The 20,655-nt window shown below is 42.2% G+C and overlaps 1 protein-coding gene and 1 long non-coding RNA gene across 2 annotated transcripts in view; both read right to left on the bottom strand.

The window, feature by feature from the left end:
* LOC136828638 (fibrocystin-L-like) overlaps positions 1–20,655 on the bottom strand; it is an 87,527-nt gene that overhangs the window by 37,607 nt on the left and 29,265 nt on the right. Inside the window, 9 exon segments of the mRNA XM_067086674.1 lie at positions 6,077–6,312; positions 6,812–6,974; positions 7,605–7,674; positions 9,352–9,524; positions 9,790–10,074; positions 11,321–11,475; positions 12,101–12,339; positions 13,080–13,246; positions 13,766–13,947. Coding sequence (XP_066942775.1) covers positions 6,077–6,312; positions 6,812–6,974; positions 7,605–7,674; positions 9,352–9,524; positions 9,790–10,074; positions 11,321–11,475; positions 12,101–12,339; positions 13,080–13,246; positions 13,766–13,947 — 1,670 coding nt within the window.
* LOC136828512 (uncharacterized) lies at positions 4,601–5,377 on the bottom strand. The gene is made up of 2 exons (XR_010850078.1): positions 4,943–5,377; positions 4,601–4,721 (listed from the first exon to the last, which is right to left on the bottom strand). It is a non-coding gene; the product is annotated as an uncharacterized lncRNA (long non-coding RNA).

Genomic DNA, 20,655 nt, shown 5'->3' on the forward strand with positions numbered 1-20,655 from the left:
AGGGCGAGGAAAGTGCACCCGAAGGGCGCGACTCCTTCAGGAGGGGCTGACACGCACGCCCGGTGCCAAGGTATGGGCGCAAGGGCGTGCCACTTCTCACTCTGTTATTCTTAATGATTTATACATTGTGTGGGGAATGGTATCCCGTATTTAATTGCCTCTTGTGGGGATAATTTAAGGGAAGATTAGTAGAGGATGGTAAGAGATAGCAGTTCCTGAGGAACGGAAGAAGATAGAGGAGGGCCTGACATCCCCTTCTGGATTAGGGGTGCCAAGACCTTCGAAAGATGAAATGGTGGCACAGGTGCCATGGGAGCTCTAGAGCTCTTTGTAAACTACCTGGAAATTCCCACGCCCGTGGTAATTTCGCCTCGAGCCTTTCTTAATGGGACAGTCGTCCTCGGCCGGGGAAGCGGAGGGCCCGCGACCGAGGGCGGCACGGAGTACCACCTGGGCCTGCTGATGCGACAGCTGACGCAGGAGTGTTCCGTGCGGTTCTACCATGATCCGTCGCGGCTCTTGTAGTTCATCGGCCAAGTGAGATATGGCAGAATCCTGACTTGCAATTGCGTCCGGCGACGGGCTGAGGCAGAGAGGAGGCGGTCGGGGGTGGCGTGAGCGGCTCGCAGGTAACGATGACCAGCTCAGGTACGGGTTGCGAGGCCGCACCTGCAGGTGAGCTTCCGCGGTGGTCGGGAGGAACCGTCTCTCTGACCGACGCTGGTAGCGGTGCCAGGCCGGGGAAGAGAGGGGTCCTGAGTTGGATCCCGTGAATGGAGATCGGCGTAGCGCTCTGGCGCTGGCACTAGGCAGAGTCAGGCGCTATCAGAGGTTTCTTGGGCTCGTCGGTCAGGACGGACGAAGCTTGGCCCTGCTCGGGGTATGCAAGTGGCACCGGCAGGAATTTGGCATCTCCTGAAGGAGATCTGATTGGGGCCCTGGCACTGGCACTGAGGCAGGGCCGGGCACTGGAATCGGATCGGGAACCGATCGAGGGGGCCACTGTACATCGTATTCAGGTGGCACTGGTGGGGACTGCACGTCCTCCTGGTACCCAGGGGCGCCAGTCTTGGCTGAGGGAGAAGCGGGGAGGATTACTCGCGCCCGCGGAATGATTCGGGGAATGGGGACCCCTAGATTGTCGTGATTTCGGTGGGGACTGAAAGTCCTGTCCCAGGATGACGCCATAGCCTCCGGGAGATGGCTTGCTACTGCAAGATTGCAAATTTTGGATTGGTGAGGTCTTGTGACTCTCAATTGGACCGTAGGGAGTATCATTTAAATTGATTTATTCCCTCGATCGTGACGAGTTTTCGTCTATTGACGATAGCTCCGTGGGGAACTCTGTCCTTCGGATGAGGGAGATTTGCGCGCCCGAGTCCTCGAAAGCAGTGACTCGGCGCGCAGGGCTCGCTACCTCGTGGAGGGGCCACGTATACAGGCCCTTTGGCGGGAGGGCCTAATGACTTGGGATCTGTGACGGCCAAGGCGACGGTGGGAGTAGTTGATTTATTATTGCGTGGGCATTTCGCCCATGCGGGAGAATGGCCATAGACCTTGCACGCCGTGCAAAAGGTCTGGCTGAAATCTTTCCGCGCTGTCCCTGTGGAGGGCGCAGGCGAGTTATTTGTCGGTTTTCCGGGAGAGAGAGAGCCGTTTCTTGTTCCGGCACTGTTCGGAGGAATGCCCCGTTTTCTTGCAATAATGGCAAGTTAGGGGCTTGCCCGAGTTCCCATTTTTGTGGGAATTTGAACCTCCGAGGAGGGACGGGGGATTTATCTTCCGCCCCATGGATCCTTCTTGAGGGTGGTGGGTTTCCCATATCTGCTATTCGCAACACTCGGTGAGTGTTGCTGGGGCTTTTTCCACTATATGAGTGGCGAGGGCAGGAGGGGCGTGGCGCAGGAAATGCTCGAATTTAAACCGCTCGAGTACCTCGGCGGTGTTAGTGGCTCCTTCGGAATCGAGCCATTTTGTCAACGCCGCTCCGAATGGTACGCCCAATCGGACCAAGTCTGGCCTGCTTCTCTGGGCTGCTCTTCCAACGTCTCCTCCACCGCTCGGGGTAATCTCAATGCACGCTTCGAACTGCTTGGCGACGGCTTCCCAGTTTCCCGATCGTCTGCGGGAAGGGCGTGGGGCAACGAGGGGCCTTTCCGCCCAGGAATTTAGTGAGAACAAGGGAGAGTTCCGCGGGGAGAGATCGCAGCACTCCAGGACTCGTTCGGCCCTTTCAAGCCATACTGGTTCGGACTCGGTCCATTTTGGCATGAACGAGTGAGCTTGGCTGAGGGCACTCATCCCCGCGGCAGGGGCGGGGGTGGCGTGCTGTCGTTCTAGCACCTGGAGCTCATGGGCGCGTTCTCTCTCTCTCTCCTCACGTTCTCTCTCCCTCTCTGCACGTTCTTTTTCCTCCCGTTGTTCTTGAGCGATTCGTTCTCTCTCTCTCTCTGCACGTTCTTTTTCCTTCTCCTGCTCTTGGGCAATTCTTGCCCTCTCTCTCTCCTCACGTTCTCTCTCCTCTCTTCACGTTCTCTTGCTCTCTCAGCCTTGGCATCGTCCACTTTCGCTCTTGAACCCATGCTCTCAGATCTTGCCCGATAGTCCCATGTCCTTCCCAGCGGACATGTAGAATTTGAAATCCTCGTTTTGTTGGGCTCTGGTATTAGCCATCTTGGAATAATGGGTATAGGATATGTCTGAAAAGACTCTTTGTTAAAATTGGATGTGTCTTGGAAAGACGTGGTTGTTCTTGGCGAACGAAGTCTAATATGTCTCGGAAGACGTGAAGGATTTTGTCACGCTGGACTTGGCCGGCTGTAGCGTGAAGTTAAGGAGTTGTTCTAACGAACTAGAATGATCAGTCCCGTAAGGGCTTAGATGTGTGTGAACTACACTATATAATGTCTCAAAAGGACTTAATTTTGGGTTCCCGCAGGAATGAGAAATTCTCGCCACGTGCGACGTAGAATTTTTGTATGAGTCTCTGAGGACTGGAATTTGGAGAAATTCTCGCCACGTGCGACGTAGAATTTTAGGAGTCTCTGAGGACTGGAGTTTGGAGGAATTCTCGCCACGTGCGACGTAGAATTTTAGGAGTCTCTGAGGACTGGAATTTGGAGAAATTCTCGCCACGTGCGACGTAGAATTTTTAGGAGCCTCTAAGGACTGGAATTTGTAGAAATTCTCGCCACGTACGACGTAGAATTTTAGGAGTCTCTGAGGACTGGAATTTGGAGAAATTCTCGCCACGTGCGACGTAGAATTTTAGGAGTCTCTGAGGACTGGAATTTGGAGAAATTCTCGCCACGTGCGACGTGAAATTTTAGGAGTCTCTGAGGACTGGAATTTGGAGAAATTCTCGCCACGTGCGACGTAGAATTTTAGGAGTCTCTGAGGACTGGAATTTGTGGAATTTGGAGGAATTCTCGCCACGTGCGACGTAGAATTTTAGGAGTCACTTAGGACTTGGAATTTGTGGAATTTGGAGGAATTCTCGCCACGTGCGACGTAGAATTTTAGGAGTCACTTAGGACTTGGAATTACGATTCGTCCCTTAGGACTTAGAAATTACTAACGGGAAACCCAAAGAAAAATGTTTGCTGGGAAATGAATGGCTACACACGCGGCATGGGCGGGGTGCAGGTCGTTTGGCCAACACCGAGGTATTTTTAGATTCTGTGTGAATGAACCCGTATATGTATAGACCGTCTGGGATTCCGGGGAATTTCCCAGTCGTCTGAGAGGATAACAGTACAACGGCCTAGTAATTTTCCCTATAAGCGGAGTTTAAATTTCGCTTTCCTAACACCTACTCGAATTCTAACTACACTGAGAGAATTTCAGCAATGCAAGCTGACTTCGTCGTGTCCCACGTGGGAATTTTATTCGCGCCTAGATAACAGTTCGCTAATTCGAAATGCGAAGTAAAATTTATCACAGAGGAATTTCTTTCGCACTATTCCTCGAAGCAAGAATATGGCAAAGATTTTAACACAGGAATTTTCGCACTATTCCTCGAAGCAAAAGATATGGCAAAGATTTTAACACAGAGGAATTTCGCACTATTCCTCGAAGCAAAGGATGGTTAGCACTGGTTATTTCCTAACTACCTATCCTGAAAGGCATGCATTAACGAATCTAATACGGCGGTTCTTTTCTCTCAGTGATTACATGCGTCCCTATTTCTAATTCCTAGGAACAGTCACGATTGTAAAAAGGTTTTGCTAAGATAAACACATTACTTACGTGGAATTTTCTGGATCTGTGTGCTGGTTTTACACAAAAGGTTCGTAATTGTCTCGTACCCAGCTTAGCTTTGCTAATAGCTGATCTGGCAAGTTGCAAATGCAATAAAGGAACACTAGGGGATCTGCAACTGCAAAACGAGATCCTGGCAAGGTCGCCATTTTTACGTTTTTCCGTGGTTTTAGTTTGAAATATGCTCTGTGAGACAGGTAGCAACAATTTACGGTAATTTAGCCTTGTGATTCTGACTTTGTGGGTACGGGAAAACGTAAAAAAAGAGGAAAACAAAGGAGAATTTCATATGAGCATAGGGCTCTTGTTACTGAGGGAAATATTACGTAAAACACGTGGGCACATTTAAAGTAGTGTATTTACATAAATGACATTAGTACGGGAAAGAGGAACTCAGTAGGTTGAATGAAACTGGGGAATTCCAGCCACAGTCCGAGAAGCTTCCACGAAATAGCATCCCTCTGAAATGAGAGATATGCACATTATACGCCAGTAATGAAAATAGACAAAAGAATAATGAATTCGAGGCTGCACTGAGGGTGCCAAAGGAGTAATAAAGAATTAATACTGCCGATGCAAGAGGTGCACGGACATTAGACAAGGGAGATTTCTGGCTTTCTCTTTAAGAAAATATTACGAGACAAAAGCGTGACTGAAATGGGGCTCTTCCAGGGCACTTTACCTTAGCAGATTTTCCGAGGGCGTGTAGAAGGCGGTCCGTGGATGACTTGCGATTTCCGAGGACGAGTTTCTTCCACGTGGTGAGATGCAAGGGCTTCCGTAAAGGGGCAAGGCGATGGGGACTCCTCGAAACTCCAAGCAATGGCGTGTGGGCTCGAGGAATACGGTTGAAGGGCACGAGGAGAAGTATACTTTGGGAAGGGCCACGTGGTTAGGATGCAAGGGCATCGGTGGGGCCAGGTGTTGAGGACGTCTTCACAAGCTCACTCCATATCTTCCAGCCCGCGTGTGTGTGAGACCTCGTGGGCTTTTGCCTTTTATCCCCTCCTATGGGGCAGGGGGGCGTCCATCACAGATGCTTTGACTCATTGCACCTGCTGCCCGCAGGGGAGGTTTTGGCCTGTAGGAGAAACGCCCAAGCCAGATTACTTTTGCCTCGAAGGAAAGATCTTTATCAAAAATGGGAGCGCCTTTAATCTTTTAAACCCTTGTTTTTAAGTCGATAGACAGATGGTCTATCGATCGGCCGGCTGGCAGTAAATGAACAACCAACAACAACAAAGGAGGGGGGGGGAGGTAATTTGCTAGCGAATTCTTGCTAATCATAATAATATATATATATATATATATATTCTGTATGTCTATCTATCTATTTATCTATACATATATATATATATATATATATATATATATATATATATATATATATTCTGTATATGTCTATCTACCTATTTATCTATTTACCTATATATATATATATATATATATATATATATATATATATATATATATATATATATATATATATATATATATATATATATACACTCTGTATGTCTATTTACCTATCTATATATATATATGCATATATATATATACATACATATATGCTGTGTACATGTATGTGGTACGGATGTAAATTTATATGTATATATATATATATATATATATATATATATATATATATATATATATATATATATATATATATATATATATATATATATAATTTATATACACACTTTCTGTAATCTAGCATTTTAATCTTTTCCTAAAAAGCCCATTAAATGAAACAAAGAAATTTGAAAAAGCCCCTGTATTTCGGCCAACACACATCGTCCCTTGTTGAGATTACCTTGTTAGGGGAATTTTCGAAAGCGAGGCCTTTGACCTGCGCTCTGAAGCCTCCTTGTTTATCCTTGCACTGGGAGCACCCAGACAGGGCTGAGCAGTTCCCTCCGTCGTAGTTGACAAAGGTGACGTTCTTCACGTTGAAAGCGTTCTGCTTCGGAGCAACGATGCCGTGCATCCCTACGCTGCATCCCTCTGGGGTTAGCTTCGAGTATCCCACGACTAGCGAATCGAACACTCCTAGTTTTTGTAGTTGAGGAAAAGATGAGTGTATTTATGGTATGGTAAAGTATTAAATGACTAGAATCCGGTTACTCACTTGGAAAGGTGTTTAGATCTACTGTTTTTTTTCAGTATGTTGAAATCACATCTAAGGGGAAACTTTAATAATTCTTAATTTCTCATCAATGTATTTTAATTCCCCTAAGCAGTCACCTGTAATTATTTATAGTTTGTAATACTACCTGAGTACCGTATCGGCCCTGATGAATGACTTATCTAGTAATCAACAGGATGGAAAAGTTGCGTATAATATCACAGCCAGTGCCACTCAGTATAGAGGTCTTCCCCCTAAACGCATGCTGAGTCTGGGCTGCCTGTTGTTGTGTTTACTTCCTGAGTTTTTGCACAATAAAATGTTTCTCTCTTTTGCTAAGGATACTATAGATATACATACAAGACGAAAATATGAGAAAAATGATGGAATGTGGAGAAGACACACAAAAATAATCATTCGTACCAGATCCATACATTTCTCCAAAACCTCCCGACATCTGGACCATCTCCAGCCCGGCTTTCTCATTGTCCAGCGCCACAAAATTACGGAACTGAAGGCGCGACCCCTTCACTATTTCGGCCCCTCGCTCGCATCGCCAAGCTGTGAAGCTACGCCACGCTGCAGCCTGGCCGGGGAGATGGGAATAGTCACTGAAGAATTTCTTGAAAAAATTTATGGTGGACATAACTCTTTACCTCTTTGATATAGCAAGTGTCTGCTATAAAAGCACTGTATATATATATATATATATATATATATATATATATATATATATATATATATATATATATATATATATATATATATATATATATATATATAAATATATATATATATATATATATATATATACACTGTATATATATATATATATATATATATATATATATATATATATATATATATATATATATATATATATATATATATATATATATATATATATATATAATATCATCATCATCATCAAAATCATTCTCAAATATCTGATGGCGACATCGCGATCATATAGGAATATGTTAGCAGGGAAAGCATCGCATGTACAGTATATGGGATATACAAAGCTGAAGTCATTACCTACAAAATTGTGGTGACATCAAATTTATACATCTTTGTTTGCTAAGAAAACTTCATATATATGCATCATTAAAGTCGTTGGTGATGATATTATATATTCCCCTCAAAGAAGAAATGAAAACAAACCTTATTGAAAATAAGCATAGAAAAACATCATATGATAACCATACTAACTTACCTGCCAACTACCACTACAGGTGCCAGATGTAGGCTCGTAGCCATCCTTGGAAAACACCCACAGTCCGTATCTGAAAATAAAATGAAGTTTAACATGAAATAAACCTAGATACATACATAGAAGCATAAGCGTGCTCTCACACACATACATATACTATGCGTGTACACACACACACACATATATGTATATATGTGTGTGTGCGTGTGTGTATATCAAGTGCCAGTGTACATATGAAATCTGTAACTCTCTGGCAATTCTTAACCTATCTCCAGTACCATACTTCTTCAAGGATAAACCTTTGAAGGGGAAAAAACTGCTGTTCTGTTGCTCCATTTATTTAAGCCTACACTCGTTTCAGCCATTAACCCATGGCCATCTTTAAGGCTACACTAGATGTATAAAAGCACTGAACTTTAATATACCGACGATTACAGACATAAACTGACTGAAGATAAGACTTCAAGTGAATTTTTTTAAAGTTTCACAATCGACAAAATGACGATTAAAAAATTTCAGTGGTCAAGTTGCTTCTCTATAAATCTTACAGGTCAAGAGAAAGTCTCACCAGAGACCTGCAGCTGCGTTGCATCAAGCACAGTTCATATCGAGAGGCTTTCACTCGTCCCTCCAATTCAAATTTACAAACTACATTGCTCCCAAATTCCATGTATTTCCTAAGAGTGATCCTTGTTAGAAGGGCAGCCATCAGTGTCAAGTTCAAATGAGTAAGCTTCCATTCCTCTGAATTCAGATTTGTGAACTGCACCAGTAACAAAGAATCACTTAAGAGAAAAAAACAAATAAAATGTCACTGCCAAATTCATTCTTTAACTGATGAATTGTGAAGAACCACGTTTACAGAACGCTTCCAAACAATAGCTGCTTTATGGACCGAAAGATCCATAAACTTTTCCGAAACATACACCATACACGCTATTCATCAGCTTATCAGCTATTCTCTCACCAGAACGAACAACCTCAGGGCACTCTGTTTTATTCTATCATGTACGTTACAATATATATATATATATATATATATATATATATATATATATATATATATATATATATATATATATATATATATATATATATATATATATATATATATATATATATATATATATATATATATATAGATATATATATATATATATATATATTATATATATATATATATATATTTTATATATATATATATATATATATATATATAAAACATATATATATATGATTTGTCGTACGAATAAGTTACTTTTTCTTGTTAAAGTTGAGTTTTTCTTCACATGTATATATATATATATTCATTTGTGTGTATAAAACATAATTCTGTTTTTATTATTTTGTCTTGTAAAATTTGATCAATTTTGATGCCTATATATTAATATATATATATCATGTTAGTTTTTCTTCACATACACACACACATATATATATATATATATATGTATATATGTATATATATATATATATATATATATATATATGCATATATATACACACATATATAAACATATATATATATATATATATATATATATATATATATATATATATATATATATATAATAAGGAAAAAACTAACATAACTTCGATAGCAAAAACAGGGCATCAAAAGTTTATCAAATTACAAGACAAAATAACAAAAAACAGAATTATGTTTTACACACATAAATGAACGTACGACACAAGTAAGACTTTCAACTTTAACAAGAAAAAAATAACATATTCGTACGAATACTCTCACCTTCCCACGGAATGGGCCGTGTTATTGAAGAAGATACCCATGGGGGCGTTATTAGGACAATAGTCAGTCGTTGCAGACGGTCCGGAAGGATTTCTCTCCATTCTGTACCAATACCCAAAGTGGGTTGACCCTGCCGCTGCGTTGTGCCTCACTATGTTGTTTGGGTTGACAATCTGTGTTGACAACGGATGAGAGAGAGAGAGAGAGAGAGAGAGAGAGAGAGAGAGAGAGAGAGAGAATGTTAGTATTCACGATTCCTTTCATTTTCAGTTCATCGCTTATTACCCTACACCTGGTTTGCATCTGATATAACAAAATTAGATTTTGTAAACACAAAGACTATCCATTTCCAATACTTCCATTAAATTTAAGAGGAACTCCATACAGTACCGTATTCGGATTAAGCCTCAATACATACAATCTACAAGTTCTGTTTACCCAGAAAGAGGCGGGAGTGACATCCACATTCAGGAGGGAAGAAGACGATCGGGTGTAAACAGCCAAGTTGTATTGGATGGTGTTGTTCTGTTCGATGCCATCCTCCGTGAAAATAGCGTGACCCATGTTGTTGTAGACGACGTTCTTTTCGACCACTAAGTCGCTGACAGCATGCATCGTGATGGCGCGGTTGAACGTGCGATGAACGGCACATCCTCGGATGTAGGAATCACTCACGTTCCCCACTAAATGAAAATGAAGCGGGTATCGGCCTAGCTGGAAAGCCTGCCAGAGATATATATTGATTCAATTACAATACTGGAATGTATGATGATATTACATACTGAATATAAAGCATAATTCTCTTATCAGACGAATCGGCCTATATAACAACATCGTTACTAAATAAATACAGGCACAAAACCGTGTGCACGCAAACACATCTTTACGCGATATTTTATCTTAGGACTTTTGACTGTCATCGATGTAAATGACTGACACAACTTATGCAATATATATATATATATATATATATATATATATATATATATATATATATATATATATATATATATATATAATATACACACACACATTCAACTGTGTGTTTGAGAATGGAAAATGGTACGTAATTCTATATAGGCTACAAGTTACAGACAGAGTTCTGACAAATATAGCTGGAAAGCTGACATTGTATTGCTTCCAGTAGGAATGATACATTTGACGTGACATGATCATGGACGACAGTATACATTAAAAGAGTGTATGCTGTCGGCTGTGTTTCTTATACACGCGTGCCAGGCGTGCATGTCCGGAGATGTTCTCTGTGAGGAGTGGATGCCCACAGGGTATGATTTCGGGCAGCCAGGTAAGATGCACAATTGTGTAGGTCCATGTGGGACCCTACAAAGCTATTCCCAAGGTATGGTAAATTCGATATAAAATGGCAGTGTCTAATCCACAGTTTTTGAGGTCACAGATGAATAGTGATACTCCTAATGCCCTTTAATTCCAAGTTCATCCCAGACAGGAAAGGGAGTGAGAAAGGTTGGGAACGGGGTGACGTAAAAATACCCAAAAACGACAGATATTAGTGTCTAATCCATAGTTTTTGAGGTTGCTGAGATGAAAAGTGATACTCCCAATGCCCTTTAAGTCCAAGTTCAGCCCTGATAGGAAAGGGGTGAGAAGGGGTGGGAAGGGGGTGACATGTAAAAATAACCAAAAATGACAGATATTTGTGTCTAATCCATAGTTTTCAAGGTCACTGAGATGAATAGTGACACTCCAAATGCTCTTTAAGTCCAATTTCAGCCCTGATAGGAAGGGGGGTGAGAAGGGGGGAAAAATAAAATGTTAAAAATGACAGATATTAGTGTCTAATTATATATATATATATATATATATATATATATATATATATATATATATATATATATATATATATATATATACAGACAGGTAAAAAATCATTTATCCCATTATTTAATTAAATTCCTGAAGGGCAACGACGGACATCTGAGCACCTCACCTGCCCAGCCTCCGTAACTTCGACGTATTCGATGCGACCTCTAACAAGATTTTCATTTGGAGACTTCGCGCAGAGCATGACAGTCGCTCCAAACATGTCTCCTATGGTTTCTTCGCCGAATTTTCCTCGGAAGCATTGCTGCGTCGCGAACTGATCTGAATGACATCAATGGAAAAGGTCTCAAACCGTCATAAAAGTAACACAGAGCTCTGTGCGAAACCTGTTTCTTGTCTGTTGCTCTCTTTTTCTCTGTTTCAATCTCTGAGCTCTTAGGGACGTCACAATGTACATCAAATGAAGGTCTGTTCTAAGCTAATAATTGTTTAAGAATGTGGTAAGGTTGCATCAATACTACTGTGCCTATTCCCAGTAATTCTTCCTTGATATATAGTTACTATCAAAAGATTATTAAAATAACAGTTTCATATTTTTTCATACTAAACAATAAAATTTCAAGAACCTTTAAAAAGAATAAGAACAGTTTGAACACAAGCACATTTCTGTATATCTGTAACCATCAGCTAACAAAGGCAGTCAAAAGCTACCAAAAAAAAAAAGGTGAATCTTGGCATTGTTTGCTTTTGCACTGTGTTTTCGTTTCCACATTTATTCTATCAGAACTTTCGTTATCTCTTCAAGTCAGCTAGTTTTTGTGGGATGCTCGTTAAAGCAAAAGACAGTGGTGGCATAAAGTTGCCTTAGGTCAGCAAAATTGTTAACTCTCTCTCTCTCTCTCTCAGCCGGACAACCGAGTCGGTCCTTTGCCACTGAAATTCGTACCTGGATTGAAAGACTGCGCACAGGCTGCCACGTCTTCCACGAAATCTTCGTTGACGGCCCCTCTGATCTTCACATTTCGGGTCAGGAGCCCAACCTCGGCTCTGGTCTCGATCCGCCGTCCTCCGATCGTTTGCTCGAGGGATATATGCTCGTAATCGAGGGACTCGGACAGCCCGAGGGTGAGGCCGTCCTTAGACACTGACGTTATGGTTCTCTCCTCGTTTTCGTTTTTCGTGAACCTACGACGGTATTTCATAGGGTGAGCAAAAGAAAGAAAGGAGAAATGGCAGAACAACAAAAATTTTAAACTGTGAAAGACGTCGTTAGCTTTCTTTGTGAATAATGGACTAATTATGTGATTTATAAAATTTTAAATATGGGAAGATCGGATGATTTTTCATTCCTTATTCATTTTTATTGAATAGCTGCATAAGAGATAGAAATACTTTCGATTTGTCCGATAAAATTAAAAAAGCACTAAAACCAGATATATACTGTAATATTCCTTCCTATGAATAATTATCCGAATTTATCAAAGTAAGAAGAAGAAAATAGCAATTAATAAATACGCCGAAGTTTCTTAGGCGCAATCGAGTTTTCTGTACAGCGTATAATGCTGTATGAAACTCTCAGCCACGGCCCATAAAACTCTCAGCCGCGGCCCATCAAACATTCAGCCACGGCCTGGTGGTGGCATGTGTTGTTGACACTTATACTGGTGCCAGACGCGCGATCATGGCTATCTTTAACCTTAAATAAATTAAAAACTACTGAAGCTAGAGGGGTGCAATTTGGTATCATAGATGATTGGAGGGTGATGATCAACATACCAATTTGCAGCCCTCTAGCCTCAGTAGTTTTTAAGATCTGAGGGAGGAGAAAAAAAGTGCGGACAGACAGACAAATAGCCATCTCAACAGTTTTCTCTTACAGAGAACTAATAAACGGCAGTGCATTTTAACGTAATTTTCTGTCATACCTTCTCCCTGTAGAAGCAATAACTATCTTGTCTCCAGCCTTCCAGGTCACCGGCTGTTTCAAGGTGATGTTCTTAGCGCCAGGTGAAGCTGTGGCAGCCAAGTGCGTCCAAGTTATTGGAACTGGCGCCCCATGTAGGTCTAAAGACCCGTTTCGTACTGCTAACACCTACAAAAAGATAATATCTATATCAGTCGTGTGTAGCATCTTTAAACTTCTAATACCTTTAGGGCTACGCAATCGTGAAATTTTTCCTAACTAAATCCTGCTGAACTGCATTGAAATTTTATAATTTTGTACTAAAGCAATCATGAAATTGCGGTTTTTTTTATATTCAAAGGAATCTTTAGGAGCACTGAGTTTTATCAATAAATATATTTAAGAAAATTTTTCAGTGTAACGCATTAACTGTGGCGCATTATTTCTTAAATGCAACGTCGTTTGTTAAAACTGTTTCCATCATCATAAAAAAATTCTTACTATATAGTATAACACTCAGTTTACTCTCAAGTCCAAATTTGAAATCTAATTAGTAGTCTACTGCGCGCAGAGTCTGCTGTTTTCAAAATGTGACCAGTCGTACGGAAAACTTCTGTTTTGAACGGAGCAATATCCAGCTATTTAAAGCCTCCTGAATATTTTCCATTACTGAAGTCCATCAAACATATACTGTGCCAGCAAACTTACCTTTGATCCAAATATTGGCAGTTCTACGGATCGTGAATTTCCGTGCAGCTCAATGGTGGCCTGACCCATAAAAGGTTCGTTTTCTGCACCTACGTTCAAAGAACCTCCTTCCACAATTAAAATGTACTCCGCCCTTAGCACGATCTCCTCGCTGGCCTCTCCGTCAAATACAACATGGCCTCCTGCATTGCAGAAGATAGAAACGTTTATCATCAGGCTGAGGTTTCAGTTACATATTGATATTGTTCGTAATATCACGGGCAGAAAAATCTGAACATCATTTTAGACATTTCGAATAATCTAAGTTATCTTCATTGTGAATGTAACCCGATGTCTACAAAGTGTTGAAGCAAAATACCTTTGTATAGGAGGCATAACCCGAAATCTTGAATGCGGCAGAAACAAGTCTACAGTTTTGTAACAGCACAAATATATTTTAAGAAAAACTAGAGCTTTCGAGAATCTGTAAGATGCTCGAAAGCTCTCACTATAGTTTTATTTTTAAACATGTTTGTGCAGTTACATAACTGGATTTTTTCTTCATCTGAAGACTTACGCTACTAAGAGTATATTTAATCTTGAACATTATTATGACTCACAACAAGCTGAGGTAAAATAGAGAAAACTCCAAAATGGTCTCTCCATCAACACTTTAAAGCAGAAAACATTAACGATTTCTACCATTATGACTACTTAACATGTCTTATCATGAAGCTGCGGAGGACTCACCACTGGGCTACAAGACCTATGGTTAACGAGGTATTCAGATCACTTCTCATCAAACTAGTACTGTATAGTGCTTTGTGACTTTGCATAGCCACAGCAGTGGTACATGAACCTATGAGACCCAATCACTGCTTTGATTGCAAAGCACTTTGAATTATAGGGTGTGAAAATCGCTGAACAATTTTTGAACTAAGGAATTAACTTTTACTGTACGCCACACTAGTGAGCTTCAAAATCTAAGGTGAATAGGTGCCCTGGTAACGGATCCTTTGGTGACAAAAATTTAAACGGTGAGATAAAATTTAGTACTTTAAGATACTTTCACAAACAGTGTCGGAGAAAAGGGACAGTCAGACTCCAAATTTTTCATAAATACAATTATACACTTAGACCTATCACTCTGCGACCATTGGGTAGCAGCTTCAATGAACGTAGTATTTAGTCACGTGCCCGTCAGGCAAAATTCATAAGTAGAGTCAATTCATTGCGCACGTGACCACAGGCAAACTATTTAATTCGTGCATGATAGATTTAAGCATTTTGTACCGGTCATTTTACGGAGAATTTAATAACTTCGTCTCGGTGCAGAGACTCATAATAGCATCATATTATTGCATTTGGTTACCTCGTACTGCCGGAAGCTCAGTTATTTATGCCAAGTTAAGGACATGTGTTCCCAGAAACTCTTGTTTGGAAGCTTACGCTCATCTGCGCCAATCATAGATGTTTCTCAGCATAATAAATTCGTTCACTTACGAACGTTCGTTCTAAGAAAAACATAAAATCGTTCACTTGAGAACACCCACGTTCTATGGACAGTATACATTCTTTCCTTTGAGAACCATAAGTCCAAGAACCCCCCCAGAATCGTTCACTCACGAACCTTTACGTTCTAAGAACCCCTTAAATTCGTTCACTTAAAGACTATGTCCAAGAAATCTTCAGAATCGCTCACTCACGAACCTTTACGTTCTAAGAACCCCTTAAATCCGTTCATTTACGAACCTTACGTTCAAGAACACCCCAGAGTCGTTCACTTACAAACTTTACTTTCTAAGAACCTCTTAAATTCATGCCTTTGAGAACCTTACGTTCTACACACAACCTAGATTCGTTCACCTAAGAACCCAGTATGCTCTTCAAGCTGATTAGTTACTTTCATTTAAGAGCCTGTTCTTCTAACAAACTGTCAATTACATTCACCTAAGAACTCCCCACGCTCTTTGAGCTACTAGATGCGTTCATCTAAGAGCACGTTCTTCGAACAACCTATTAATTTCGTTCACCTAATAACTCCCCACACTCCCCAAGATACTAGATGCGTTCAACTAAGAACATGTTCTTCAAACGCCCTATTAATTACGTTCACCCATGAACCCCTCACGCTCTTTGAGCTATTAGATAAGTTCAACTAAGAGCGCATTCTCCGAGTAACTTAGATAAAGATCGTCTTTCGAACCTGCCAATTATGCTCAGTCAGGATAATATACAGCTCTTCGTTGGGCGAGTCGGTAGAGCTGTGGACTAGCACTCACTAGGCCCGAGTTCGAGTCTCCGGCCGGCTGATGAAGAGTTAGAGGAATTTATTTCTGGTGATAGAAATTCATTTCTCGCTATAATGTGGTTAGGATTCCACAATAAGCTGTAGGTCCCGTTGCTAAGTAACCAACTGGTTCTTAGCCACGTAAAATAAGTCTAATCCTTCGGGCCAGCCCTAGGAGAGCTGTTAATCAGCTCAGTGGTCTGGTAAAACTAAGGTATACTTAACTTTTCGGGATAATATAGCCTGCTCTCTGTAATAAGAACTACACCTCGCCGCCATGGCCTCCAACACGGAAGAGCTCAAAGTCCTTGTGGCTACAAGGAAGGCCTTGGGACTGAAGGACCAAGACCTACTAGATTGGATTGACCAAAAGGACGAGAGAGAAGCCAAGGAACTAGCTAGGGAGGAGCGAGAGAGGAAGGAAGGACTAGATAAGGAGGAGAAAGATCACGGCCATGAACTCGCCATGGCCGGCCAAGGGGTGGGTGGTCCTGCAACCACGTCTCCCCCATCCTCTATCATGGCCGCCACCTCCATGATGCCCAAATGGAATGAACCGGAGCCCAAGGCCTGGCTCAACCAGGTGGAAGAGGTCCTCAGGAACTTCAAACCCCAGCCAGCAGAAATCTCTATGTTCCTGTCAAAACACCTGGAGGGACAGAGCCAAGCCTTATTCCACTCCATCCCGTTAACGGACAGTGGAAACTTTGCGGAGGTCTGGAAGGCCATAATTAAGGCCTATGAGCTTACCCCCAAAAGATGGAGGCAATGTTGGAGAGGACAGCCGAAAGAGGCGGGTCAAACATGGGACGACTGGGCATGCCATAAGTCCCGAGCTCTCATGTGGTGGCTAGAATCCCACAACTCTACCTTTGCAGAGGAAATAGTAGAAACTTTCCAGCTCAAGGACTTCCTACACTACGCCCCCCGACCCTCGCTACCTACCTCTGCGATAAGAACCCTCTGACGCTAGATGAGTGCTGCCATTTGTCAGACCACTGGGGCACTCACCATCCTGCAGCAAATTCCTGGGGATGTAAGATTTGGCCCTCTTCTCCAACCTCTGGTCAGCAGCCACCCAAGAATGGATACCCTCACAAGAAACCAGTGTGCGGCTATTGTAAAAAATCAGGGCACTCCACAGAACAGTGCCGCTCGAAGGCTGAGAGTCAGCCAGACACTCCTGCTAAGTCCTCCAATGGGACCACACCAAACCAAGCCACGTCTGGCTCTGGGATGAACAACAATGGGCCTGCTCCCTCCACTGGGACAGTGCCAAGCAAGAATTATAGCAAGAATTATTGCACAGCCTATAAAGTTCAGGGGCACTCCGCCCTATGAGCAAAATGCCTTAGTAAAACAAAATCACCCACCACTGCTTTGGCAGTTACAAATCCTAAAACCTTAGGCACTCCAGCTGAAGGTTCCATATCTGTGGCACCCCCACGAGGTAGCTACCCCACCTGCCAGGTCACAGTATTCAATGACACGGGCGCACTAATCTCCCTCATAAGGTGGGTCACGAGACCTCAAATATCTAAAATCTGCACCCTTGCAGCAGCTACTTACCTTCCTGGAGGCTATGACCTCCTCCTGGGACAGGACTTCCGGTCCCCTCCTAATTTACAAAAATCCCGGGGTCCTAACCCCTCCATAACTAAATCAAGCAACAAGAGTCCTCAAAGACCTGCCTAAAACACGCTGCCAGTGCCACTTGAGTGCCCTGAGCAGTGCCGGGCCCTGCCCCAGTGCCAGTGCCAAGGCACAACCTGAATCTCCCTTCCGGAGATCCCAAACTTGACACAAAACTCTTCCAGTGCCACCTGAGTGTCCAGGACAGTGCCACGTTCTGCCCATTGCAGGCATCAACAAAATTCACAATTTAATTCTTGTGCCAGGGCCTTCCTTAGTGCCAGTGCCCGAGCATGCCATAGATCTTCCTCTGAGGGACCCCAGTCCAGATGGCCTCTCTCCCTCTGGCTTGGCATGGCTACCAGCGCCGGTGAGAGACCCACTCCACAGTATACTTGGGTCCCTTCCAGATCCCTCTGACCACAGCAGAAGCTCAGCAAAAGGTGCGGCCTCGCAACCCGTGCCTAAGCTGGTCATGGTGAACTGCGAGCCTCTCACACCCACCACAACCTCTTCCTCTCTTTCCCAATCCTCCGTAGACACAATCATGAATAACGATTCTGCCATATCTCAACTGGCTGATGAATTCCAGGAACTGTGATGACTAGTAGCTGAGCTTGTAACGAATGCCTCTACTTCAGCTGTCAAAGAAGCTGGAACAAGTGGAACTTCAACGTCATCCTCGGACTCAGTCCCACCGAGTCCCCATACTAAGTCAAACCATCGACCTAAAAGAGGTCCACAGAGGAAGGGTCACAGGCACCAAAGACTCCAGGTACCCCAAAAGAGAGCCGTTAAGCTCTCCTCCCACTAGTGCCCTCTGGCACAGCGCCTCACCTTTATCTTACAAAGAACTTTGGCACCTTAATCCAGAAGAGGATACTGGGTTTCTTCCCCTGTTTATTCCTCTTATAACTTTGTGATTTAACTTCTTCGTGTAATATTTTTTTATATCACTTTAATCATTTTTCTTTCTCTTTCCAGTCTCTTAGTTTAATATTTTCTTGGCAATCTTGCCCATTCATGAATCCCTTTGTAAAGCCTTATAATGGCTTTTCATTTTAATTTGCTTCCCGCTCTGCCAATGGAGAGCGCAATCGCCAGATTCTCTAATGCTGTAAGTCCTGTGACGTCCTATTTCATGCCTACAAAGGCATAGTACATTTTAAATTGAATATAACAGAGCCATTCAGCCTTGACCGCATGAGTGCCATCCCTGGCATAGTGCCATTCCCATCGCCATTGGCAGATGCTCCCGCCAGAGGGGTCATGCCCTCCGACTGCCTTTTGATGCCCTTTGGGCTGAAGAGTGAACCTAGCCATCTTACATAGGCCATTAATCATAAACTTTGCTTACTCTTGCATCTGTCATTTATTTTCCTTGTAATTTAAATCCCACTACTAGCAAAGCTGTCTGGTACAGTGCTGCTGCATACAAGTACCATAGCATCACCTAACTTAAGCCCACGAATACCTTGCTGCAATGCCTCCTCAAGGCACCTTAACAGCATGACTTTGGACTGTCAAAGTAACCTTATTAATTAAGTACATGTCTAACCTTAGGTTTTAATGCCAGACTAATTCCATTATTATTTTCCGTGTTGTTACATAGATTCTTGAAATATTAGTTCATAAAATTCTTTAATTTTGAATTTACTATAATGCGGCTTTAACATAACAACATGAGAGGTATATGAATTTAACTTGCAGCGTAACATATCTACGTGATGCAAACTTAAAAATCAGTGAGATGTATTTTGTATTTGATTTACTTGAAGAATTGATGATTTTTTTAAAAATATAATGTTACCACAAAAAGGGAAGTATAGAGTTACCAGATTGTTCACTCGAGTTAACTTAGTTGTTGACATTTCCACCCAATTCAAGGTGCAATTGTCAACTTTGCGGGGGTGCTGTAATGTGGGAAACCACTTTATAATCAAACTCAACCTCCAATTTGCCTTATAAAATAAATGTAGTATTTTTCATACTGATAATTAACTGAGGAAGAGCGTGGGAAACTCAGTCCCAACGTAAACTTTCCCCATGCTTCCCCTTTGGTACTTCTTTTAACATCTAGATTTAGTGACTGCTTTGAAAACCTCCTTTCAGGTGAAGGCAAATGGAAAAAAAAGCCTGCCTCACGAACGAACCAACCAGGGATGAAGTCCTGGAGAAAAAGCTAAGTCCCCCCTAGCAACTGGCGAACATGGGGTGCCAAAGGTCACAGAAAACAGAGGTCGTGACCCATGTGAGTTGGCCACCATCTTGAACCCCAAGGACAGATGCTAACGCTCCTAATACCCTCTGAAAGGAGCAAGAAAATAAGCCGCCGAGGTTATAAAAAGGGGGCAGTCAGCAGCTTTCTCTCAGAACCCCACCAGCAGCAGACCCCACATACAGTGCCCCTTGCTTGCTCCTTATTGAGCTGACCCCCACGTGGCCATCTTTAGGCCCCCCCATCACTTACTAGAGCAGTCCCATTAATCTCGTCCCTCCATTTCTGGTGAATTTTCGACAAGGCCCTCCATTGCTCTGTTTTAAGGTAACGTCCCTGAATTTCATTTTCTTTTCTGAAGTGCGAACTCTCACAAAGTCCTGACTTAGTTAGTCCAGTGTGAATTTTTAATGGAAGCATCTCACACCAGAATTGAGTTGTCTTGGTGCCATATGTACAACCCTCGATTCACCCAACATCGTTATAATTTTCCTTAAGTAATCGCCTACATTTTCTAACCGCAGATGGTGCTGCTAGCTGCCGAAACTGCTGCTTGTCTTGTGCTTCTTTCCATGGGATTCCCACTGCAATCAATTCTTCAGTGACCCTTTCAAGAGAATTACTCAAAGATTCTTCAATATTTGAACAATTGCTGTTAATATTTAACCACGTGGCAGAACATTACTTTATCTGCCGATCATTCCCCATTCTTCTGAATTACGTGTTTAATTGTAAATTTATCCCATTTAAAGTAAACCTAAGTATTTATCT

This window comes from Macrobrachium rosenbergii, chromosome 43 (genome assembly GCF_040412425.1).
Source record: "Macrobrachium rosenbergii isolate ZJJX-2024 chromosome 43, ASM4041242v1, whole genome shotgun sequence".
Taxonomy (NCBI): Eukaryota; Metazoa; Arthropoda; class Malacostraca; order Decapoda; family Palaemonidae; genus Macrobrachium; species Macrobrachium rosenbergii.